Here is a 27,252-nt window from a genome sequence, read left to right as displayed (position 1 = left end):
TACCAAACTCCTGACATTTCCCCATAACACAGAACATGGAAATCGGATTTTATTCTCCGCAATCTGACTTTACAGTTTTTTTTTCAAAAGCTCAGAAAGCCTTTTTTGTATACAAACACCAAATAAGAATGAAACAATTATACACTGTACCGTTTGAGAGAAACAGGTAAAAGAGCAGAGATACCAATATGTCCAGGTAAGATGTCTGAGGTTATGTACACAGCTATTAAAAAAAAAAGGTGAAAAACACTATCTTTACAATAGTAAAACTGCGTTCTTACTGTTTTTCAGAAAGTAATGGAGGTGAAAGCAATAGAAACACCACATTTGTATTTAGAGAGGATTCAGACATCCAATGTGATGAAGAAAACATGATGCTGGAGAGAGGCAGGATTAGTCACACTATTCTTTGGTACTGTTACGTATGTACCTTTTAGTTTTTTCCCCAGTAATTCCATAAATTACTAGAGACAAAATACTATATTGAAGAAAACTGCTGATTTTCATTCCTTCTTGTTTACCTTACATACAAATTGGTATATTATACAATCTATATTTTTTCCTTAAATAAACTGTTGAGTAGTGTCAAGTCACTTAAATTGTTCAAACTATAAAGATGAGAAAGTTTGTAATTTCTGTATTGGTGTTTGATGCTAGTGTTTTTACTCTCTGTGTGTTCTGAGTGACAGTGTGTGTTATCTCAGTGTGTGTGTGTGTTATCTCAGTGAGGATTGTTCATAGTGTTTGGCTGCACTGAGCCTGTTTTGAGACGTGTTAAGAGTTGTGTTGCTTTGAATGAGTTTTGCAGGTGATGTGAACTGTTTAGCTCAGGTGACTGTTGGTAACGCAGACTGTGGCTTGAGTTTTGCACATGTGACTCCAGTTGTGCCCACTGTTGTTTAGCAATCGAAAAAAAACTGTAATCTCAAAATTCTGACTTCATTCTATGGATTCTGTGATCCCTCTACTCATATAGATGTTTTCCATAAGGCCCTTATCCTCTATCCTCTAATGAGACTGTAAAAAATCCAGAGCAATTAGACCATTAATGGATTTGTCAGTGAAACTGAGTGCGAATTACCATAAGTATGTGCGGACGCCATCTAGCGGGAGAGAGAGAGAGCGAGAGAGAGAGCGAGAGAGAGAGAGAGAGAGAGAAATATATAATTAATATAAATCAATCTTAATGTTTTTATTTTTATATAATCAAAATATTTCGACAAATTGTATTCTGATGCTTTGGCAACATTGTTATTAACACTTTCATATGCCAATGAAGCCCCTTTGAAATTAATTAAGGGAGAGAGAGGGGGGGCATTTCCTGGTATTTTCCCCCCCTCCCTGCCCCAAACACTGACCCCTTGATTCCCAATTAAGGAGGTAGTCTGTGCGCTAAATGAACTGCTGGCAAGATGGCAAGAGAGCTCCCTGATGTTTTAAGGACACATTGGCCTCTGCACATTAGATATAACGCAGCCAAATGGGCTCCAACCCAAACGGCCTCCCTCTGAAACTATTTGATTTACATACAACCGGGAGAGTGCGACTAATCCATCCAATTTCCGGACACACAAAAGCTCGGTGATTCATTGAGAAATCACGAGAGACAAACTGTGGAGCTGTGCTGCTATACCTCCTGGCATTAGTAATTTCAATAAAGACACAGCCAGGCACCATTACGGCTGCGCTGAGGGCGCTTCAGACGCTCTCATAACGGCGGAGGCTCCTGCGCTGAAGGCTGACTTCTTTTTCGCAAGGGAGTCGTGTTCAGAGGAAAGGGCTTATATTGGCGTCAAATGGACGTGTGAATGACTTCACCGCGTGTGCTGGTATGACAGAGGCGACCGGAGCTGCCAGTTCTGACCAAATGAGCACCGAAATCCTCAGCAGACAATTAACCTGAGAGGCTACCGCCGGGCTCTTCAATTAGCCAAGACTGCAAGATACGATTTATATTTGAAACTTTAATTGATGCTCGGCTTCTCCAAACTCGCTGTGAATTCATGATTTAGTTGTGAGGGAGTGGGGGAGAGCGTCGCTGCATCCCGCTGCTGACAGAGAGACCACTTGTACCGCCGTCACAACTGTGCCAAGAGACAGGGAGTCTTTGAAAGCCACCGGAGCGGACCCGACCGGCATCTCAATCAGCGTCCCGGAGAGCGACTCGCTTGGCTCGCACCGGCGAGAAAAAGCATTGTCTTTCAAAGGTGCGTGTGTGTGTCCGTCTGCGTGTGTCCGTGTGTGGGGAACAGAGGAGGGGGGGGGAGAAATGGCACTTTTTCCCTTTTGAAGAAGGGAGGACAGTAACAGTCAGTGGCAAACAGATGTAAAACCCAGTTCCATTCGTCTTGCCACGGGTGCGCACCGGAGAAGAGGAGCAGGACCCGCAGGATCATCGATTCACACTTTATGATCTTGCGCTGCGTATGTGACAATAGCAGAGAGGACGCGGTGAACGGTGGGGTTAAGGGTGCTTCTCCTCAACGAAAGACTCAAATAATTTAACCATGAACACCAGGATATTGTTTTCGCTTGTTTGTTCTGCGGCATTTTTCGCTGGGCTGCAGTGCGCCTCGCCAAGGGCCACAGCGGGGATGGATATCCCCACCGCCGACTTCAGCAACATCAATAGCAGCGGCGGCGGTACCAGAGGCGGTACCAGCGGGGAAACCGGGAGCAAAAGAGACTTGAACCAAACCATGAACTCCAGGCTCAAGAGGAAAACCCTGGCTGTGGATTTTGCGGTCCCCTCTCTGTTGCGCTATTACCTGGCGGAGTTCATAAAGAGACCTCTGAACGGCGACTGCCAGACTTTTAGCGGATGTTACATGGTACGCGCAAATTTGAAAATGCACTGCATACCTTTGCAGAAAACCATATCCACTTTTGTGGACTCCAAGTCTGCTACGGACTCTGCACTGACGAACGTGTCTGCTGATGGACAGCTCCCCTTCTTCCATAAGCGGCCGCTGTCCAAAGTTCTGAAATTGGGCTTGACGAAAGCCAGCAGGAAATCAAACCAAGTTGTGGTGGAAATAGGAGAGGATATAGTGAGGACGGGATGCGGGGGGCTGTCTGTGTACGAGGAGGCCCCGGTGCTCACCCTGGAAATGGACCTCACAACTATTCTGGAGTGGTGGCTCGGCGCAGAGGGGGGCCGGCTCAGGGTCCGGCTCATGCCCGAGAAAAAAGCGCAGGTGCCCGCGATAGAGGATCGGTACACAGCTGCCATACGCGCTGCAGACCCCCGCCTCTTCCTTCAGATATCCTCCAGGGGTGAGTTCCTCTTTTGCTCTCCTCTCTCCCTCCCTCCCTCCCTCCCTCTATTTCTCTCTCACTTCTTCCCATGCTGTTCCCAGGCTCAAACGCACCCACATGCATCAGCAGGCCTAATTCATGTTGCTCCGTCACGGTTGTGATCGGAGTTCTGCTGTGATTAATTTTTGATGTTGAATCCAGTGTGTCTAAAGATTCGTACTGCTGGGGCTGGCTTTCTTGGGGAAATAAACGGGTAAAGAAATGTCAGCACATGGAGGGAAACCTGCTATTTTTAATGGGCTGATGGGGGGGAAAAAATTATGACTGAGGTATTTGTGTGTGTGTGTGTGTGTGTGTGTGTGTGTGTGTGTGTGTGTGTGTGTGTGTGTGTGTGTGTGTGTGTGTGTGTGTGTGTGTGTGTGTGTGTGTGTGTGTGTGTGTGTGTGTGTGTGGCACAGAGAGACACATGGCGTGTTGATTTAATTCCCAAACTCTTTGATAATATCCAGTGGGGATCCATGCCGGGTATATGCAGCATATTTAAAGGTTTCTATCGTTATACGTTCTGAAATGTTAATTATTATTTCATTTGTAGGGAAATCGAGGCCTCATTGCCTGATAATAACACACCCGTACATTGCATAAGGTCTATACGCAATTATATTCAAGTTGGAAAAGACCCCCAGCAGGGCTCCCATCTCCGTTGGTTTCTCCTTACCTTCTCAATTCCCCGAGCCAACCCTTTGCTGGAGGAAGGGTGAAGATTTAAAAGAGCAGGCTTTATTTTGATTAGGCACAAATTAAGCCGTTATCTCGAAGAAAGCTTTAGCACTCAATACTCGAGGGTCCTTCTCCGGTTCTTTTGAGCATCGGCACAATCAGTCTAATTGCTTAATCACTTTGATGAGGGAGGCTGGCCCAGAAAAATGCAACAGAACCATCAGACAACAACCAAGCAGAACAGGCGCGTGTGCACATAGAAACATATGCAAACAGCAACTCAAAATGCATATAATGTAGTGAGTTATTACATTTTGGGTTGGTTACTACATTATGCTATTGGATGCATTTTTATGAAAACGCAACATACATATACTGTATATAATAAACTTCATTGTCCCGTGGGAAATTTGTCTTGGGCAAAAAGTGCTGACAAGAGCTGCATAAAAACACATTCATTAATTATCAATCGTTTACTTTGTAACAGACGATATATAACAAGACAACAATGTACTTTAGGACAAACAAACAAAATAGAGATCATCCAATAGTTGAGAAGATATTGCACAGGCCCTCATATAGTAGAGTATTATAAAATAAATCCGAATCATTTATTTGTCATTGTAAAACATTGTTCAGGAACTGCATGGATAAAAGAATGCAAATTGAGGATTATGTTGTAATAACAGGTTTTATATGAAATTAATCAGTGTGTTTCAAAGATGCACACACAAACATGGTTTATACACCTGGAACCCCCACACACACACACACACACACACACACACACACACACACACACACACGTGCGTTTCACTATCTTTGTGGGGACCCGTCATTGACATAATGCATCACTGAGCTCCTTACCCTAACCTTAACCATCACAACTAAATGCCTAACCCTAACGCATTACCCTAACCATAACCTAATTCTAACCCTAACTCTAAAACCAAGTCTTAACCCTCAAACAGCCCTTTAAAGTTGTGGGGTCCAGCATTTTGGCCCCAGAAAGCTGGTCGGACCCCACAAGTATAGTGTACTCCCGGTTTTTGGACCCCATGAATGTAGTTAAACAGGAACACACACACACACACACACACACACACACACACACACACACACACACACACACACACAGCTCCCAGCAGGCATTCCAGCAACACAGCCAGTAGTGTCTGCAGGTGGGAAGCCAGCAGGGGATGATGTCATGGTCTTTAAATTAGCGGTTTGTTTTTTTAGGACATCCCTTTCTCATCACAACCATTGAGGAGCTCTTAAGCAAAGCACTGAGTACTAAACCTGTTCCAGTGGAGCTGCTCAGTGGCCAGTGGCTGGTTGGTAGCATCCAGCTGTGAATGTGTGCAACTGTGCGACTGGATAAACAGCATTTGTGCTCAGCAGGCCTATACTGGATATAAACAAAGGTTTGGAAGTACAAAAAGCTTTACCTGGGTTACGGCTGAAACATGCACAGCTCCAAAATCTCAACTACACGCTGTGTTTCTGCAAAACTGTAGGCTACTCTTGAGAAAACAACATCTGTCTATCTGCAATATCTTTCCCTAAACATAACCCAAGTTGTTTTTGTGCCCAAAACTAACCAAAAAGTGAAAACAAAATACCCACCACCCACGCTCTGTTTTTCTAGTTCTTCTTTTACTCTACAGGGACATAGTACATCCACTGCAGCTCCCAGCAGGTAGTGTTTGCAGTTAGGAGGCCAGCAGGGGATGTTTTTCTGTTTTTAATCATGATTATTATTGCATCCATGCTGTAGCTCCAACCCTTTGCAACTCAGCAGAGAAAATGGATGGATGTAACATTCCTTTTTTAAGGGTTACTTGACAGTTGTCATTAAGAACGGAGACAGGCAGAAGTCTAGACTTCAGCCTAAACAACACAGGCCGACTCCACTGACACCATAAGCCTCTAGTCTTTATCCACGACGTTCCGCTTCCGGGATTGCTCCTTCCGCTTTCTTTGTGTTGGAATTTTAAACTCCGGTCAATTTATGACTGCTCCTCAGATCTCTGCATGGTAAATTGAGACCGCTAGCTAGACTATCTTTCCAAATCTGAGTTTTCTGTTGCACGACTAAAACAACTTTTGAACGTTCCACCAAAACAAGTTCCTTGCCGAGACTATTTTGCAGTGGCTCCGTGCAGAGCGTAGGGCTGCCCAAGATGATTGTGATTGGTTTAAAGAAATGCCAATTAACCAGAGCATGTTTTTCTCCCATCCCGGAATGCTGTGTGGACTAACCAGACCCTCCTCTGCAGCGCTGTGGAGGTAGGTCTGGCAATGCGAGACTATAAGCCTCACGCTGTATTCCCACCGCATCCCACTACTTACTTTTACTCTGCTGCATGTTTGCAGAGTGGCAGTTATTATCATAAGCGGTTATTACATCATGAGTTTTCGACAAGGCATAATGTGTTTACACACTTTTGATGCACAGGCAGACACCAGACCCCAACACCTCTCTCACTCACACACCTCACACACACACACACACACACACACACACAATGTATTTTTCCGACCCTGTGCATAGTGACACACACTCCCTCCTCCTTTTTAATATGACTCAACTCAAGGCTCCACTGTGTATTGTCTCGCTCTGTCAGCTTTTTTGCACCCTGATTGGCCGATGTTTGGCATTTTTCTGTGTAATGTGCGTGCTACACTTGTTTTTCCAGCCTCCGGTAAGATGCTGGCTATTAGCATGAAATAAATATCAGCCATGGCACGTAGAATAATTTGACGATCAAGCAAACATGCCTACGGGAATCAAGGCATTAAACTCTGCACAGTACATTTATACTTACTTGCCTTATGGGGGAGATCATTAATGAGAAAATGCTTCTCTGAGTTATAGTGTATGAGAGGGGAAAACAGTGCTGGGCAGGTGTGATAAAGAGTTGACCTCTACTTTATTAACCTCTGTTATGTTCACCAAGCGCTGCCATAAATAGGTTGCAAGAGAATCATTAAGTGATCACAGCATTAGAAGCAGGAGGAAGTGGGGACCCTGGCTTCATTAACTTGCACATACCTCCTGCCGAGCACTTTTAAGAGTGTCTTCATAAACACGACCAACAGGAGGTGATTGAAGCCCTGAAGTAAATACTACTACTATCATGCTTGAGAGGAACAACTGCGTACGTTTGGGCTCGTCTCCCCCGTGTTTGCCCCTCAGCTCAGCCCCAAGTGCAAACACACACTCTCGTGATTTTCTATTGAGCGTCCCCAGTCTGCCATTACCTTTTTGAGAGGCTTAAAACACAATCCCACTGTGCAGCTGTTTTAGCTGTTAGGCAAATATTGCAATTTCGTCTGAATCCTAAAGAAAGTCAACAGTTAATTTATGAAGTACGATTACACGCTTGGTACTTTGTTTACCCTATGTTGCTTGTGGCTCTTTTTGGAAGAGGTTTCTCATTGAAAGATGAATATACGTTTATAGTTTTCCACGTCCCGAATGCTTTTCCCTTTTCTCCTGACAAAGTAGCTGGTGTATATCCTCAAGAGTAGTTACTGTAGTTTTAGTGAGAGTTTGAAAGAGTGAGGGCTGCTTTGTTTTTTAAACCAAATTATTGCAGAAAAGTTTACTTTGTTGCTTTTTGCAGTTTGTCTGTCAGCAGGACTACAGAAAAGTGAATGCCCAAATTTAATGAAACGAAGTAGAAGGGTGTAGCATGGGCCAAGTAAGAACCCAACACATTTTAGAGCAGACCCGAATCATGGGGCAGATACACAAATTACTTTTCACTTTCGGTAACATTGCGAGATTTGTCATTTGTCATTTTGGTCATTTGTGCTGCATTCATGTGGTGTCGGAATAATCTGAAAAATGACTTCCTGAATGGGAAACTTCACACTGCATTAACATTGTGAGATAGGGCATGCCTTGGCGGAGGTCTGTGCTCTCTAAGTGCCCTTCTAGTTTGAATGTAGGATTGCAACGAACGACTTTCATTCTCTGAAGAAAAAAAAAAAGCTCTCCGAGCCCAAGGAGACATCTTTAATTTTCTATAGTTTTCTGACCAGAAGTGAAAAAGTAAACAATACTTTAAACCGCAAAACCAATCGACACATTGGAGTTCTGAAACCAGCACATTTTTGCTGCATTAACGAGAAATGATTCATTATCAAAATAGTTGCATCTGCGATAAATGACAGTGATCTCTTTGCATTTTGGCACGCTAAACCTAAAGACAGGTCTTTTAACTTAGTGTCTCTTTTAAGGAATCAGATTTTCTAGTATTGCAAGACAAATTTCTGTATCTATGGACAATAAAGTGCTATCTATCTATTTATCTATCTAGTTGGAGTGGTATCATTCTCACAGGCAGTAAACCAGAGGAGCTAACATCGCAGAGTGTGTGTAAACACTTTGGTGGGAACACCGCCTGAATACAACAGCTCGATGACCAGGTGCACCTGTTGACCTTTAATTTAGTCCATCCAGGTGGAAGACTGCAAAGCCACCGGAAAAGTGACATGAGTGCATGGACTTGTGGTAATCAATGAGACTCCTGACATTTAAAGCTTGTATCAATCAGCTGCTAATGGAAAAATCAATAGGAAGTCAGAATGACATGCCACTTTATTATTTATGCATTACTATGATCAATTCGCTCAAGGAGTTGGTGGCGTCTCGCGACACCCCGGCAGACTCGTGACGCCCCGGCGGACTCGTGACGCCCTGCTGATCGATGCTGCACGTTGGATCAAGCATGATCAAGTCCATGTTTCTCGGTGTTAGCTGCACAGGCTTCACTTCAGGACAGAACGGTTGTAGTCGCAATGATGAGGCGAGAGAGCAAGGACTTTAAAATGAAATGAAGGAAGTGCTGTAGTTGTGTGATGAGTGTGTCAGATCCTTCATTGGGAGTAACTAGATTTGTTAATTTGTTCCTCTTTACAAATGTGAATAATGAGACCTTCACAACATCTGCAATCTAAACACCTTGAAGCGATGCTCAAAAATAAGTGCTGCTTGACTGAGCTAAATGAGTGCGTTGAAATGATAATCATTACCGCCAGCACAGTCACCACCTACACATCTCCCATGCAGTACTCACATGTAGGCCTTGATGAAGCACTTTCTATTCTGATGGCCCCGAGTTCAGAAAACTCCAATTCTCACTGTCACTATGTCCAATGTGGAAGGTTGGAAATTAATGCCTTTTAATGAGATGCTGCCTGAACCTGCTCAAATTCACATTCAACAGGGCTGCTGTCAGCATAACGAGACGGCTGATTCTTCTTGACTTTAAAAATGAAGAAATCAATGATTTGGCTGCCCCGAGCTGGTGAAAATGTACGGCCTGGGCACCGGCCCTCACACTAGTTGGCTCCATCTCAAAAGCTTGGGGAGCACAACTGTTGCCCAAAAGACAAGCTGTTAGCATTCTGTAGCCGGCCATACTAATATAAAATATGAAATTGTGAAACTTGCCAAGTTGGGAATTTAAACAACCGCTAATGCCTTTTTCGATATTAACCCACCCTCACTGTAGTTAGGGCTTGTGTCACTGTTTTAAATTAGCGGGAGTCGAGGTGACATTGGCTTTGATTTGCCTTGTTTTCACTTCGTATACAGCACTGTCCTTTCTCCCTTCGTTTCCCCTGATGTTTTAGTTATTTATGCCACTTTCTTGTTCTTTCAACAACAAAAAAAACTGCAAGATGCCTGTTTGATTAATGGTGATGCTTATAAGAGGCCTCGGCGCAGGAGTTTCACTCCGAGCTAGGTGTGGAGAGAAATGCATACTGTACATGAGCTGAATGTGATGCTCACACCCTGAGATGCTCCACTTCCATAATAAGAGAAAAAAGAGTGTGCATAAATGAGTGGTCATACTTTTCTGGAAGTTACACATACTATGTGGTATTTTTGTATGTGTTTGCCAATTTAAATGCCAGGATGCCCGGCCCAATTTATCTCCTTGCTACCTTTTGTAAGCAAGCTGTGTCATCGTTTGTTCAATAAATGAATATACTAGGAAAAGAAGGAAAAGAGGAGTTCTGGTCCACTTTCACCTTACTCTATAGTCTTTTCTAAAATGAGGTCCCTCTGTAGCCATCTGTGTTTCCTTCTGCTTGTGTCCTCTCTTCTCCCACTCGTTTCCTGTCGGTAACAAACTTGAGAATTAGGAAGAGAGGGGAGGAAAGTGAATGAGAGCAGAATTAAAACTAAAAGACTTGAAAGAATAATTCCCCTAAGGTCTCAAATAGTCTTATCTTCTACGTTTGTATCTGAATTTAAATTACCATAACATACGGCACAGCGAATGCTGCGAATCTCTTTGACTTTAAAGCCTTTATTACTGTACATACATAAATGTATAGCTTGGTCTATTTGGGGTGGCAGTAGCTCAGTCCATAGGGAGTTGGGTTGGGTTTGCCGGTTCAAGTCCCCATACGGACTGTGTTACGGAGTGTGGACTGGTAGCTGGAGAGGTGCCTGTTCACCTGCTGGGCACTGGCAATGTGCTCTTGAGCAAGTCACTGACCCCTCCTCCCCCCCCCCTCAACTGCTCGGGGCGCCTGTCCAGCCATTGCTGTCCCCTCACTCAACAAACTATAATTTCCCCAATGGGGTGAATGGTGTAGATATTGAACTTAAAACAATAGTTTTTTCGGCCACTTGTTGGCAGCAGAACACACTAAAAACTTGTTAGCAAGTTGCTAACAAACATTTGCCAATTACTAATCCAGCATGCATGAAGCATTATTCATCTGAAGTTGTAAGTCTAATATATAAATATAATAGTTTATCTTTGTTTTGGTCTCTACACATTACTGAGGTAAATATGTGGCTCTTTAGCTGCTAAATGTTCCACCTGCTAGTTGCTAATGTCTGTTTCCTGTTTGGTACAACTTGAAACAAGGTTAATGAGAGCAGAGTTTGCCGGCCAGAAAACTGATCCAAAACTAAAAGGCTCCATAGAGCTGATGAGGAACTGATGAACTTGGGAGTTGGGTGTTAATGCTTTCTAGGTTCATCACTACGGGTAACCCCTTTGCCAATTTAATAGAGTATAATATAAAAAATATTGATTAGTGCAGCTTTGATGATTGTAAGGATAAATATATACATCCAATAGGAGAGTGTCATAGTTACTAAGATCCTGGAGGACGCTTCTCATTTAATTTCCTACAATATTTTGACAAGATGGCAGCACAAAAACCAAAGGAAAAGAGGGTGGATAAAGAAGGAAAGAAGAAAGCATTTTAAGCAGCGTAACACACCCATTGTCTTTCTAGCCCAGTGAAGCACTACCACTGAGCTTTTTTTTTTTTTTTTCTGTTGTCAAGCTGTTCTTGGTTTTTCCACATCTTAAGCCAAACTCACATTTGAGCTCAATCAAACCAGTCGCTGTGACGTTAGCCACTGAGCACGAAGCAACAGACGGTAACGCAGAGGGTCTGAAGAAAAGCTCCAGACATTCACCTGGAGTTAAAAAGACATGTTATCACCGTACACACAAGCCTGGCTGCCTTAGAGGAGCAGCCTGAGTGCTCTCAGGCCACATCCCCAGCTCCCTTTATGATCTGTAATGGGATTGTTGAGGAGCGCCAGCAGCATCCTCATCACAGGACAAAACCCACATAATGGGATATGATTCGCTGCGAAAAGGGCGAAGAAGAGAAGCTTCTCACTGAACGCACTTATCCCTTGAACCCTCACATCCCCACCCCGTCCATTCACCTAGTGAAGGCTTGTGTGTGTGTGTGTGTGTGTGTGTGTGTGTGTGTGTGTGTGTGTGTGTGTGTGTGTGTGTGTGTGTGTGTGTGTGTGTGTGTGTGTGTGTGTGTGTGTGTGTGTGTGTGTGTGTGTGTGTGTGTGTGTGTGTGTGTGTGTGTGTGCGCTGGGGAAGGGGTGCACAGACCGAGATGAAGAGACAGAGCAGCAGTGCCATGAGAGATGTTTGTGGCTTATCGAAGCCCCAGCATGCTCAGAGGCCTTGACAGGCTCAAGGGATGGAAGGGCAACTTGTTCAGCTGCTGAGATCGCTGGAAGTGAATCCGGAGAGTTGACGCCGCTGTTTTGAACTCACCAATGCCTCGAGGTGGCTTATCTTCTCAGCTGGAGCAGAGAGGAGTGCACTGAGGAAAGGTTTGATGAAGTCTCTACTTTGACTCTTTTTATTTAGCTCAGCTATTCTTTTGGGGTTACAAATAGTTTAAAGGGGAACTATGCAGGTATTTTTTTTAGCTTAATTTACCTTAACTGAACAGCTTCGGAGTCATTGGAATGGTTATATGGCTTTTTTTTTTTTTGTTGAATGGTGGTCGTCTCGCTTCCCCCTAGAGCCTGTGAGCGGAAAAACCACCCTTGCAGCTTTCGCCCGGCGAGCCGCTGGCCTCAGAATCAGGAAGTATCGCGCGATATCCGGTCTCGAGATGTAACGAATTGCTTCACAGCACTGCACACCAGGAACTGGCTAACAAGCTGGCGACGTGGCTGAGCCGGCAAAAAAGAAGCAGAAAGCTAGGAAAGCATTGTCAGAGGAACAGAGAAAGAGGAAACAGCAGACTGACCGAGCAAGGAGCGAGAAAACCGCAAAGAAATGGCCAAAACTGCATAGCACCCCTTTATGTCTGGCTTTGTTAAGCAACAGTCACTCATACCAGCTATCCAAACTATAAGTGTGTACATTTAAGTTTTTGTTTTTAAATAGCCAACGTCAAAACTAATTTACTAGTCATAAGGAGCACTACTCAGTCTGTAAAAACAGTTGTATTACGTCCTCTGTCGCGACTGTGGAAATAACAGGATTAATTTCCCCACCATGGCTCAGCGCGGAAACAAAATAGGGAATTTTGTACTTAAAAGTCCAACTTTGATACCCAGTCAGTTTGTCTAACTCAGGCTCTGGAAGATTCATATTAGCTTTGGCTGAACTTTAGAATTTGCCTGGCTCCAGACCTTTGAATCTGCCCGCTCCACCGAGTTGACCGATTCGTTTGGCATCATGACATGAAACTGTGTTTTCTTGATTAAAAAACGATCGATCCAATGAGCAACGCAACTAAGGGTTGGCCAATCAGCGCCACGGGCGGGATTAACGCCATTGTAAAAAACTGTTAAGTGTTGTCAAGCTATGTCAATATCGGCTAACATCGTAGTTTGTTTTTAAAGTGCTCATATTATGCTTTTTGGCTTTTTCCATTTCCTTTATTGTGTTATATATCTTTTTTGTGCATGTAATAGGTTTACAGAGTGAAAAAGCCCAAAGTCCACCCCAAAGGGACTTACCATCTCCAACAGAAAACATTGGGCCTCATTCACCAACCGTTCTTACGAAGAAATGTGTTCTTAAACCCTTCTTACGAACTTTTTACGAAGATTCTGGCATTCACTAATGTTTTCTTAATTTGGATTTGTTCTTAGCTAAGAACAAAATCTACGAACACTGAAAAGCACTCTTATTTTTTTTTTTCTGAGTGATGACAATTTGCTCCAAATGATTGCTTACTGCATTTTATTTAATTCTACAGTCGTTTACAATGATAGTATTGTACTGTAATGTATTTCTGATCATTTGTTGAAAAAATATCATAGTATGCAAAAAAAAACACTAACACTGCAATTTACATCAGCAATTAAACTGATTAAATCTTGCGTTATTTGGTGATTGATCGCTATTTATAGGGCCAAAATGCAGTGGTAGAATGTAACAAAGTACAAATTCGTCCTAACTGTACTTAAGTAAATTTTTCACGTATATGTACTTTACTTAAGTAGACTCAATAGTGCATAGCCTACTTTTGACTTTTACTTTGTTACATTTTGCAGCAATTATCTATACTTTCTACTCCACTACATTTCTACAATGTTCCGTTACATTTTCTGATCAGTTTCCCCCTGCCAAAACGTCTTCCTGACCGTCACACGTTTGTTTCACCAGTAAAGTTTGGTTGCCGTAGATACTGTATATATGGGGCACCGCCGATCCAAGCCGGCTCCGGTGCTCCAGAGCCCGGGCGCAGCGCCGCTGACCCTCGGTAATACAGCCCCCGGTAAAAGTGAAAATGAAAACGTTTGTTTTTATTATTCCCGTTTTTAAATCAAAGTTGCTATCTATTTCTCTCCACATTCCGATTCTAACAACACATTTCCGTTTTATGCTGGTTAGGATAGGAACTTTTTTTTAAAGCCAGGCCTTGTTTGTGGTAGTGGACACCTTCTACTTTTACTAAAGTAAATACGTCTCTGGTTATTTGTACTGTTATTTAAGTACTGAGATTCAGTACTTCCTCCACCGCGGCTCCGACAATCTCCGAAAACCTGTCTCCCAGGAGGTGCACAGGAAGTGTCATGTCCTTATATGGTAATTTGCGGGGCGTTTTCTTATGCTAATTAGGAACAACTGGCACGCGCTTTCAGTTAGGAAGACGTGGGATTCATCAATCCTAAGAACACAGATGCGAACAATTCTGCTGTTTAAGAACACGTCATGAATCCGGCGTAGACTTTTCTTAGGAACCTTCTTAAGAACATATTTAAGAGAAAACCTAGGAAGATATTGGTGAATGAGGCCCAGTGTTCACAAACTGCTCCAAACAGCTCTATTGTAGTCCAGCCTTTACTTCACTTTGTAACACACGTTCTAATGCTTGCCTAGCTGCTAGCGCGGCACGCCCTCATACTGTGCAACTGACTGGCTAGTAGTCCTTACCTAGCTACTGCACGTGTGCGACTCCCAACAAAGATGGAACAGAAGTGAGATGCCTCACTCTGTAGCTAAAAAAGAGAGCTCAACACACAGGGTGAAAAGAGGAGCTGCAGCAATGTGCAGTACAACAAAAATATGGTGTTTTTTGAAAATGAAACCATGTAAACCTATTCAGGTACAACCTCTAAATACAATTATGAACCTGAAAATGAGCATAATATGAGCACTTTAAAACTCTTGGCATGAGTGTGGACATAAAATGATTGAAGCAGATATGTTTTTCTCAAGTGATTTGGTTTGGGAAAATCAAATCCCCCTCCCCCATGGAAATCGGTTAGAGTGGAGGCAATGTCATACTGAAGATGGAAATGTATACAATGTAACTATTGTAACAATTCAGGCTAACTTTGGAATACATTTTTGCACAGAACGAGGACTGTGGGTTTTGCCCCTCATCTCTTACAGTGTAGGACCAGTTCATGGCCGTAGTATGGAACTAAGCAACAATTACAGCAACCAATAACTCTTTCAATGCACATGGGTCATGTGAGTTTAGTATTATGGTACACTTGGAAAAAGCCAAACCTACAGTTTAATAAACTCCTTGTTTGGTAACAACCAATCCTCTTTATGAATGGATCCTGTGTTTAAATATTTCTTCCTGTTTTCCCTTGGAATGGGACTAAGTAGTAATCATCGACAAAGGGTTGTGTGTATTATTTGTCTTTACAGCTGCTTTTATCATACTCTACACCTCTCTGTGAACCTGCAGTCATTTCAGTAGGCATACAGTGGCCACCACCAACGCCTTCATTTCCTATTTCTGCTTTGATTAGTAGTACAATGAGCAAGATGCACTCCACTAATTCTGCAAATGTATCAAATTTAATATCAATCACTTGTCACCCACAGTCTGTCTTCAGTCCTGACACAAAAAACTGAACAATGCTTTTCACACAATAAATTTAAATTTAATGTCTAAGGCAGGCAAATTAGTTTTGAATTCATTATTTAATTAGCACAGTTTAGATTTTATGTTTTTAACAATAATTATATCCAGTGCAAGCAGATGTATTATGGGAAATTAGCTTAATTTGAATATGTTGCTCTTTAGTTGAATTCCTTATGTGGAGCTGTATTCTTGAATATCTGCATGGTCACCAAAATACTGTGCAAACGTTTTGACTTTGGTGAACTTTCAGAGTCATGGTATTGATGCCATTGTCCCCACTTAGAAAAAATATGGTATTTTGTAAGAAAAAAGCCCCATGAAGAAAATGCTGGTAAAATCAATAAAGAAGAGTGTTGAAAAGATGAACGCAGGTGGCGAGAATTTTTCTTTTTCCCAGGCGATCTATAAAAAGAAAGACTTTGCTTTTATGAAACTGCACTGAGAAACGCAAGATGGCCCTTCCTGTGTCAGTAGCCCTTGAACTTTTATCCATTTTAGGTCGTGCAATGAATTCGAAATTCAGAAAATTAGACAGTCACCCTAGTATTGACAGATACAGCATGTCAATTCATCACTTTTGGGTGTTCTATATTCGTAAATTGTAAATGGTGGACTCTTACAATTTGAGCTGAAATACTGAGCTGACACTGAGGGTTTTGCAGTGTATTTCCATGTGTGTGTGTGTGTGTGTGTGTGTGTGTGTGTGTGTGTGTGTGTGTGTGTGTGTGTGTGTGTGTGTGTGTGTGTGTGTGTGTGTGTGTGTGTGTGTGTGTGTGTGTGTGTGTGTGTGTGTGTGTGTGTGTGTGTGAACTGTGCAGAGTTGAAAGGTCTGGCACATTTCCCATCTCTCTTGTCTTCAGACATCAGCATTTCAATTGTGTTTGTGTCCGTGCATCTGCGCAAGCTTTGTGTGTGTGTGTGTGTGTGTGTGTGTGTGTGTTTTTGTTGTGTGTGTTTTGACGTGAATGTGAGAGAGGACCATTGTGCATGTGCTCATGTTAATGTGTGCCCTAGTGTGTGTGTGTGTGTGTGTGTGTGTGTGTGTGTGTGTGTGTGTGTGTGTGTATGTGTTCATTCATGTGCGCATGTCCACCAGGGAGCACTGGGGTGCTTTCAGGCAATACAAAGCCTCCTACTTCTGTCTGTTCTTGCCGGAACAGTGACCTGGAGCCAACCGCTAGCAGCAACATCAGCAGTGCAACATTGGGGGAAAAAAATAAATAAATAAATGATAATCAGCACCTCTGATTTTTGTTCAGTGCCAGCTGGACGACATCGTGTTGACCTTGCCGTGCTTGCACAGAGTCCATGAAATCAAGCCACGACGCTGGCCTCAGCACCCTTAACTCAAACACACACTTTTTCTTGCCACACACACACACACACACACACACACACACACACACACACACACACACACACACACAAAAAAAAACAAACACCCACATGTACCACTGCTCCTGCCTGACCTTGCTTGGTAGTTGTTCTTGTGGCGCTAAGTAGGAAAAGAACATGGTGTCAAAACGAAGCAGTACTGCTGGCCCTCGGGCCGGGCGAGGGGAATGGTTCACACACTGGGTGATGCTGCTGTTGATTGCCGTGCAGACTTTTGCTTATCATAAATGTGAAGGTTTTGCTGACCTGCAAATACATTGAAGATAAGACCCCTCTCTTCCTTGGAATGAATTTGCCATGATGCAAGCAATCACTGTGGGTGGACGCCGCTGAAGCTTTACAGCTGCAGAGGCGCTGCAGGAAGGCTCATCAGCAAGGTGCCACAGTAAATCATGAGCAAAACTAGCAGTGCGTTTTCAGGTCCAATTATGTCCAAAATACGCCTTCCGTTGTCTACCTTTTTGGTTGTGTGCATCTCTGAATTAGACACAAATTAGCTCTGATTAACCAGATGCCAAGTATTTTTTTTTTAGCCACATGCACTAAGTTAGATAACATCTTGTATAAGCAAATACCAAGAAAAAGGTCAGATGTTTCAAGTTAGCCCACCTTATTTCCCTTTACAGTCCTCTGAGGAAAACTGTCGGAATGCAAATGTCGAATCCATCATGAAGTGATATCAGATACCTGTGGTGAGTCGGTGTCAGGGTTAGTGAGTCAGCCAATATGTAATCTCACTGTGGTAACGCAAGCACTCTGAGAAACATACGATTCAATCTTTCTTTCCCGCCTGCCGTTCTAAAGAAAAGCCTGAGTCAACTGTCATGTACTCTGGATTCACGCTTCAAGTTTCAACGGGGCAAAGCCGCTGACTGACAAATATGAGAGGGGCTTTATCTGTCACCTCCCAGGCATTTCATTATTAAAAAAAAAACGCTTGGCTACTGCACTATCACAGGAAAGATGGTGAATGCAGCTGCCTTGAGGCTGGCTGTGTTAAAAAAAGAGACAGGCTTTAGGACAGATTATGTAAAGGTTACAAAGTGAACTTGGACACTGTCAGTTTTGTTTCTCCTTTATCGTTGTGAATTTCGGATCTTGCAACTATAATGTGACACGGATCAAGTTCCAATGTATCACACAGGAACAAAAAGGGACACGAGAGATTTGGCTTTGCTCAAAGGCGTCTGTATAGTTCTCACAACTATTCTTTGAAAGAGTGCCGAAATACCATGGGGCGTCGTTAAATGACACAAGTGACTGGGTCCATCTTCACACGGCAATGACAAGTCACGTAATGGACTAGCTCCGGTGACTCAGCCTTGGAACTGATGGCGTGGCTCTATGTAGTGTGACGGCTTTGACATGGTCCCAGAGCAGCCCCCATGTGGTCAGGGCACTGGCCTATTTAGAAAACTGCCGGTGTGGTGGGAAGACCAGCTACAGCTAATGACATAGAGGAAGAGAGAGAGAGAGAGTTTTTCCTCAGAGGTTGACAGGTTCTTGAATTGACGTATCTTGGAACACAGTGTAACTCCTTTCCCTTTTGCCCCAGACACTTTGTTCACTAATAATAAGCCATTCTCATTTAGCTATGCAATATTTACTGCAGAGTGTTCATTAATGCCTCTGAAGGAGCAAACATATTTGCAACTAAAAAGAGTTGAAATGATGATGAAAAATAGTTCACATTTCTCTGTAGCACGGCGGAATATGTGTGTTCTGATATTTGGGTGAGGGCATAGTTTTACTTTCAGAGATGGGAGACACATTCAAGGTGGAGTGTCTGGAGGTCTCGTCTCTGAACAGGTTTGCTTCATTTTAATGGCCATTTGTGCAGTTTTACATATTGCAGTATGACTCATGCTAGTATGCTTTTAGAGAGATGTTACAATTAACACTTCTGTCGATATCATTTACTGGTCCGATACCTTTTAAAACAATTCAGGGAAATATGAAAATTTACCAAGACCAGGACATTTTCTTTGGTTTCTTTTTGAGAATAAGTTGAAAAGACTGATACCACACTGTCTGTGTTAAGTACAAAACTGGAGGCGGGAGGCGATTAACCTAGCTTAGCATATAGACTGAAAGCAGGGGAAAAGCTAGCCTGGCTCTCTCAAAAGTATAAACATGCACCTGGAAGTCATTGCGCCCATCTGTTGTTTGCCAAAACAATTACAGCTATTAACTTTCAGACAGAGCTGAGCTAACTGTTTCCCCTTGCTTTCAGTCTTTATGCTAAGCTAATGCTTCATACTTAAAGGAATCATTCAACATTTTGGGAAAAATGCAGAAAAAGTCCGGCACATACCCCCTTGTGAAAACCGCAATTTACACTTTTGTTTTTTAAACAAACCAGATACACTGTCTTTATTAGTGGGTTTTAGAGGAGGATTCTGTTACCTTTGGACAGCTTTCACTGTTTCCAGCATTTGTGCTAAGCTAAGCTATCTATCTGAAGACACAGACACGTAAGCAGTATTGATTTTCTCAACTAACTCTCTGAAACAAAGCAAAAAAAACATATTTCCCCAAATCTTTCTAACTATTCCTTCAACACATGGCACCAAACAATCCATTTGGCTTTGTTTGATAGAAAAAGCATCACAGTTGTTTTAATCATATTGATATTTAACCATCTAATCACCTCAAATACGACTGGCGACTCCATCTTCTTCAGTTTGTATCTGTTATAGCTGTCAGTTCATCTTTCATGACTGATGGCTGTCAGCACTGTAATGACAAAGCTGAGGTAAAATTTTTTATATACCGCACCATATTGTATTAAAGCTATTACTGTATTAAAAAATGTAGCATCAATAATTTCTGTGTCGTAATTTCTGTAGCATCAATAATTTCTGTGCTGGCCCGCTCACACAAGATTGATCTCCCTCCTTCTGGATGTATTCTTGCAGTAGACACTATATTTTATTTTTTTATTTTACAATGATTAATGTTACATCTGCTGTTGAACCTGCTAGTAAACAAGTGTATTTTGGATAGCTCCTTGGCATCACTTGTGGCAAGCCCCTTTTAGAACTGTGCCAAACATGACAATGACAGATTTTGGTACACTTGTTAAATTAATGGACACCTTGTTTGGGGTAGAATAGCCAAACTAATGTCCATTTTTTTTAACTCTTTAACATTATTTTGATGTGTGTGTGTGTTTGTTATTGTAATGTGGTCTGGCTTCTCCGTTGAAATACCTCAGCAGTGAATGTGTCGTGATGGCAGTGACGGCCAAGATTGATGATTCTGGAGCTAAATACAAATGGGCCAATGCATGCCAACTCAATGTAAAAAATAAAGGATGATAGTTAATTAAAAAATGAAAAAGTAGGAGGAGCAGAATCATCCTTTTGATGAAGCAGTCAAGACTAAGAGCCTGTGTGTTTGGGTCAGTGAGTAGGCATTGACCAGTTGTGGCCATGAGTAATTTATCTCCAGCCCAGTTGCTACTTTGGTATTGAACAGGACTCAATCAGGCTTGCGCTGAATTCCAGCTGGCTTTTAGGGAAGTAAAAGAAAAAAAAAAACAAATGGAAAAAAAGAGGCCAAATTAATGGATGCCAGCAGAAGTGAGACCCAGCTCTTACTCTGATTAAACATCAGGGCCCTCAATGGGGAGGAAGCCGTTAGAGATAGATTGTATTGGCATTGTGGCGATCTGTGCTTATATTTAAAAAAAAAAAAAAAAAGACCGAGAGGTTTTGGTCTCTTGCCCCACACCAAGGATGTGTTTTGTCAAGCTGAGTGAAAGGAAAATAGCTTTCAAATGTATATTGAGTTTCCATTCATTCTGTACAAAAGAAGCGCACAGCTGTGGTTGAAGCTGCACACAATGGCAAAACAAAACTGGCACAGTACAATTTCTCCTGAAAATCCTTTTTTGGTGACCATATTTTTAATGACAAAGATCTATGTATCCAGTTGCACAAAAAATGTAAAAAATTTAAAGTAAAATGCCCTGGGACTCCACAGAATATTATCCCCATTAGTATAATTACAAACATTTCCAACCAGTGGTACACACCATCATTTATTCCACATTAATATGAAGCAGTTGGTAAGTTGTGACATTTTGAAAGAGGTTGTTGCTCATTGTAAAGTGTATGCCATGCCTGTTCGGATTCAAAGCACACTGCCCTAGGTACCCACCATCTGGTTCATCCCTGTGGATGCCAGCAACTTGTATGCCAAAGGCGGGGCGGTGAGGTTGCTGCCACCAACCCGAGTGCAATGATTGATTTCCACCATGCATCCCAAAGCCTTGGCAGGCCGGAAAAAGAGGAAAGACACCGGGCTTCCGAGCACAGAGTAATCTCCCCACGACACAGTGTTTGACACATGTGCAGCTGGGAAGAGATTGTTGAGATCTGTGCATTGATCCCGCACACTGTCCCTCTCCACAGGCTCTCTCATTTGAATACAAAGGGGGGAATATTTTTGTAGAGCGGCGTGAGACCATCAAACAAGTCAATGTCTCCATGAAGAATGGACTGAGGGTCGTGATCCACAGGGGACGTTTCTAGGAGAATAAGGGGCAGATGTGAATAACTAATGAGGGAGAAGGCGATGTGCAGGGAAGATGATTGGAAGGAAGGAAATGGGAAGTAATCAAGAGCTAAGTGGAGAGAAAGAGATGTAATTTTTTCGCCTTGAATGACATACCAATGGTCTTATTCTATAAGACAGGGAAGATAAATGGAGAGGTAAAAGACATGAGACATAAAGCATTACAGATGAGTTATTTAAAGCAATTCCTTGTATTCAAAAACTTGACACCATCTTTTAACCGGTGAGAATGCTTGTAGCTTTTTGATCTGTAATGTAGTTGAAGTGCGAATAATCTTAGCATCGAGCACTCACAGTAATCTCATAGGCTTGATTATCATTTAAGGTGGACTGATAATAGTTCAAATGAGACCTGTGTTAATTAACACACAAACCCTCTCCAGTGCATATGGCGTCTTTATTGCAGAGATGTAGTGGCCTAGTGGATAAAGAAAAAAAAAAAAGCAGAAGCCAGGTAACATTAGAAAGCACTTTTTCTTTCAACTCATAAATTTGCTGGGCACAAAGACAAGCCTCTTATCACTAAAAGGTCATAAACTCGCTCGAGGGGGCCGTTAAGCATGTCCTCTGGCTCTCTCTCTCTCTCTCACTCTGATCTCATTGTCATGCCAGCACAGGAAAGGAGTTCAAATCATAGGGACCTACTAGTTCCATCAGTGATTTGGGAACGGAGCCACGTCGGAGGAAACGGGCTCGGGTCCGAATATTGCTAATGAGGACAAAGACCTGAATCGCAAGGCAAAATTCTTTAACAACGCTCAACACATCTAAGGCGAAATGATGAGAAATCAATGTGTAGGAAGATTCAAACTCTTCACAGCATCGTTTAAATGAGTTACAGCTTTAAATCCAGTGTCTTACTCAACCCTTTTTTAACACTGAGTAGTAAAACTGCAAATCCAGTCCTTTTTTTCCTTCTTTTGACCCAGCGGGAACACAGTGATTAATTACATCTTCCTGCATTGTCTTCCATCTGGCAGGGTTACTTATCTCCCCAGGATAAATGACTGCTTAAACTGCTACCGTTTCATCTGCAGTTGGGTCTTTTTGCCACTAAAAGTGGTAATAATTTTACAAATGAGCCATTTTCTCCAGTAATTGAAATGATTTTCTTATTAACATGTACATTAGCAGTGCGTTTCATGATATGCATGGATATTACTGCTCATCCACAGGGTAATCCTGAATATGAGTTAAGACAAACAGGTTATGGAGAATATGGTTCGAGGTTTGTACTCTAAAACGGCTAACTTAAATGGAAGAAGTCTCCGTTTGTCTGTCTGGCTGTCCTTTGATTTTCTCGACAACTGTTCATCCAATCGATTTCACACTTGGTGGGTGAATTGCTGAAGTGCAGTGTTGAGTGCGAGCTCTTGAAATCTACGTAACATATCTATTAGTAGTGCGTATTGAGAGGGAACCCCAATTACACTGCCGAACAAGGTACACCCCCTCCCCTATTCCACTCCCTATTATATAAAAGTTCTTCATTTTTTACTACGGGGGGTGTTACTTACAGGGGGTTGGGTTTCACTACACGAAGAAAAGTAATGTTTTTATTTTTTTTTTTTTTTTTTATATTTTTTTTTTTTTATTATTTTTTTTTTTAATATAAAATTATTATTTTTTTCCTTCACTCCACCCTTCCATGATACATTAAAGATATATTACTATGCATTCTCAGGGTTCTCGTTACTAAGTTATACTTATCCACTGTACACAGTAAATTCTACATTTGTGTCCACATATTTAAAAAAAAAAAAAAAAAACATATAATTAATATAAAATAAAATTAAAATAAAAAAAAATAATTGTATATATATATATATATATATATATGTATATATATGTATATATATATATATGTGTATATATATGTGTATATATATTGTATATATATATATATATATATATATATATGTATATATATATATATATATATATATATATATGTATATATGTATATATATATATATATATATATATATATATATATATATATGTATATGTGTGTGTATATATATGTTGTATATATATGTATGTATATGTATATATATATGTATATATGTATGTGTATATATATATATATATATATATATATATATGTATATATATATATATATATATATGTATATATATATATATATAGTATATATATATATATGTATATATATATATATATATGTATATATGTAGTATATATATGTATGTATGTGTGTGTATATATGTATGTGTGTGTATATATATATATATGTATGTATGTGTGTGTATATGTGTGTGTATATATATATATATGTATATATATGTATGTATATGTATGTATATATATGTATATATATGTATATATATATATATATGTGTGTATATATATATATATATGTATATATATGTATATATATATATGTGTGTATATATATATATATATATGTGTATATATATATGTATGTATATATATGTATGTATATATGTATGTATATATATGTATGTATATATATGTATATTTAATTACTAGTTAACATTAGTAATTAAACCTAAACCGCTCATGTAAGTCGAAACTGCCTGCGAGCTTCTCCTGTACTATACGGTAATTCCTCTACTATGTGACACAATCGTTAGCCTATTTTTACAAAAGCGTCTGCTACGGAGCCATAACGTGAGGTACAAGGTAATGGAGCCTTTTATACATTGTCGTGTTTCTTTAGAAATAAACAATGGACAAATAGTCTTTAAACGCTTCAGATGTAAAGTTACTCACTGTCAAGTGACGTCAGTGGAATGCTAACGGGAGGTGATCGCTTTGTAGCATCAATATGGCGCCATAGGAGGTTCGAGTTCTGAAGCGAAGCTTACCCCCTTGGGAATCCTAGCCAAATCAGTCTAATACATTGACGCCATCAACACAAAGTTTAGGAGCGCAATACTAATGATTTAGTTTGAAGTTCCTGTGACGTGACTTTTCCAGTCTACGGTTCAGACTCAACCACACGGAGCTCTGAAGCAGACCTGTGGGTCTCTTAGTGTCCACTCTCTCTGTAAAATGCTGGGCAGCTTCAGGTTTATGGATGCGCTCAGCTGTGGACTTGCTGCGGTAGATGTGTTGCGTTTTTGCTCCGTGTATTTCTGCAGTAGTTTCGGGTTTCCACCTCCGATGTAGAGCAGCTACAGCCACTTCTCTAGCTAAACTATTTGTCTCATTCAGTCACCCAAGCGGGGCTCTGTATCTATCAGACGGTCTGAGATCTACCGTATCAGCAGAGCAATCACGTAATGCACAGCAGACTATGGTGCAGGTAGCCTTTTAGATTATTTTTTTTAAATATAGTGACTTTATTTTTCTCAAAATATCACGACTCCTACAAATCACAGAGGACACAGATATACTGTATTTTGAATGTGCACAAAGTTTTGGACATTGCTCAAACAAATCTGAAATATTATAGTTAGGGGTTTATTAATACATTAACAACAAAAGACGCCAAACAGGAGGGAAGAGTAAATGATGCCTATAGGCTACATGTGTGCTGACTCAGATATAATTAGAAAAGTCCATCCAAAGGAGAATAAATAGTTGACAGCAATACAGAATGCCTTAGAGCCTTACTTCAATATATACCATTATGTTTTTATGTTTGGATTGTAATCTATTTTTCCCTTTACATGAAGATATTTGCAGCATACATTGATTCAGAAAAAGGTAGAAATAGGTGCATAAAAATTCACCAGAATGCAGGAAATGAAGTGTTTAATGCTCAAAATTTTCAATAAATCATTTTAATTCATTATTGGAATAAATAACACTTCAAAAAATCTCAAAAAATCTCAACATAGATCTCATACTAAACTGAAAAAGGCTGTTGCTGCAATTTTGTTAATTTTACCGGGAAAAAAACTCTTTCAATATTATTAGATGAGGAGCCTACAATCAAAATAATGAAGTTACTATCTGTGGATATGTCTGACCTGGGCTTGCACATGTTCACGTTAAAAAGCGTGTGCGTGCACAAGCACTACGGTCACGCGCAAAGTGTCCCGGTTTTAGCTCCGGGAAATCTGGTCACCCTAACATACACAGTACATTAGCTAACATCAAGTTACTGGTCAAACCAGACCAAGTAAGACTCTAGCAGTGAAACATTTGAGTGCACTGAGCAATGGTCCGTTTTGATGCCTCTTTTCACTGTAAGGAGGAAGAATATGTTATTTCTTAAAAAAAAAAATGACAAAGTCTCAGTGACAAGACTTTGGCATTCTCCATCTCAATAAAGCTGAAACATTCATGACACATTCTTTGACCTCACATTGTCTCCCATGAGACAAATTGTCATTTTATTGAACCAAACCTTCGATAAAAACATGTCCAGGTTGCCGTATGTGTTTTGCTGCTCAATACAATCCAACCTGTGTCCGACTCGCCTCGGTTGGATGATGCTTCAGAGTGTATATAGCCTACACAAAAACACACTCCAATGTCCTCTTCTCAGCTCCAGCTGCATTCTCGTTTGATGAGCAGTGAGATAACACTGTCTCAGTGAGAGCCGGGAACTATAGACAGAGTCAAATAAACAGTTGCTGAAGAAGAGAGAGATGAAAGGTAAGACAGGCTTGAGATTGGAGGGTGAGAGATGAGAAAGGATTACATAATCCTTAGTGGAATGAACACTGTTGAGTTATTCATGCGTTCTCAAAATGAAACTTCAAAAACAGAAGAAAAATATTGTACATCTCTCACCTTTTTTTTTTCCTTGTTTTTTTGAGAGAAATGCAGCATGTACTGTAAATCTCAGGCCCGTACACTGGCGAGGCACTGCTGTAGTTGTTTAAATTGTCAGATTCATTAATTGTCTGACATTCGCTTCTTCTACTTCAACGGAAATAGGTTTCTTTTCCTACCTATCTTTCAGTCTTTTGAGACATCCTTTGAGTTTTTGAGAGAACAAAATTGCGGCAAGGATGTTTCTGAGAAGAAGTGATTCATCCACCAGGCCGTTATCTCAACAGATTTCAGAAATGTAGTGAATTTCTTTTGAATTTTGATCGCTTGGTTTAAAATAACAAGCACTTACTTAGAATGGCGGGGGGGGGAAACTGCAAAAGTGCATACCTCAGTCAAGGCTGTACTATCCTCTTAATGTATTATTCTAATAGGAGAACACTTTTGAACGGTCTTCTCTGTGTGTAATCTGATCCACTCTCGTGTCTTTACAATAAATATGAAGCTACTGCCAACATTTGGTTAGGTAAGCTTAGCTTAGCATAAAGACTGCAAACGGGGGGAAACAGCTAGCCTGGATCCGTCCAAAAGTAACAAAATCTCCATACCAGCACGTCTAAAGATCACTATTTAACATGTTATACCTTGTTTGTATGACATTGTGTCTTACATGGATTCAAGGTTTTCTAAAACTTATATTACACATCTTATCATTAAAAGATGGCGCAAATCCAACCTTTCGCGAGTTGGGGAGCACAATGTTCCATGACACATAATAACATTCCATTCGTGTTGACTATTAGGCCTATATGCGAGAGTATCTGTAATGTCTTGTATCGGAGAAATGTCTTTGCCTTTCCTACCGTGTATTACGGTAGGAAAGGCAAAGACATTTCTCCGTTCTTAGCTGAGGTAGACACATTAACTAGCTTAACAAGCTGCAG

General features: G+C 41.1%; 1 protein-coding gene across 1 annotated transcript in view; it reads left to right on the top strand.

The window, feature by feature from the left end:
- The first annotated feature begins 2,273 nt into the window (after positions 1-2,273).
- Positions 2,274-27,252, top strand: part of alk (ALK receptor tyrosine kinase) — a 396,857-nt gene continuing 371,878 nt past the window's right edge. The window contains exon 1 of the mRNA XM_039787011.1: positions 2,274-3,276. Coding sequence (XP_039642945.1) covers positions 2,508-3,276 — 769 coding nt within the window. The 5' untranslated portion in view covers positions 2,274-2,507. The remainder of the gene's footprint in view (positions 3,277-27,252) is intronic.

Source organism: Perca fluviatilis, chromosome 20, assembly GCF_010015445.1.
Source record: "Perca fluviatilis chromosome 20, GENO_Pfluv_1.0, whole genome shotgun sequence".
Lineage (NCBI taxonomy): Eukaryota > Metazoa > Chordata > Actinopteri > Perciformes > Percidae > Perca > Perca fluviatilis.
The sequence above is the reverse complement of the archived record's forward strand: the minus strand, read 5'-3'. Positions and strand labels throughout refer to the sequence as shown.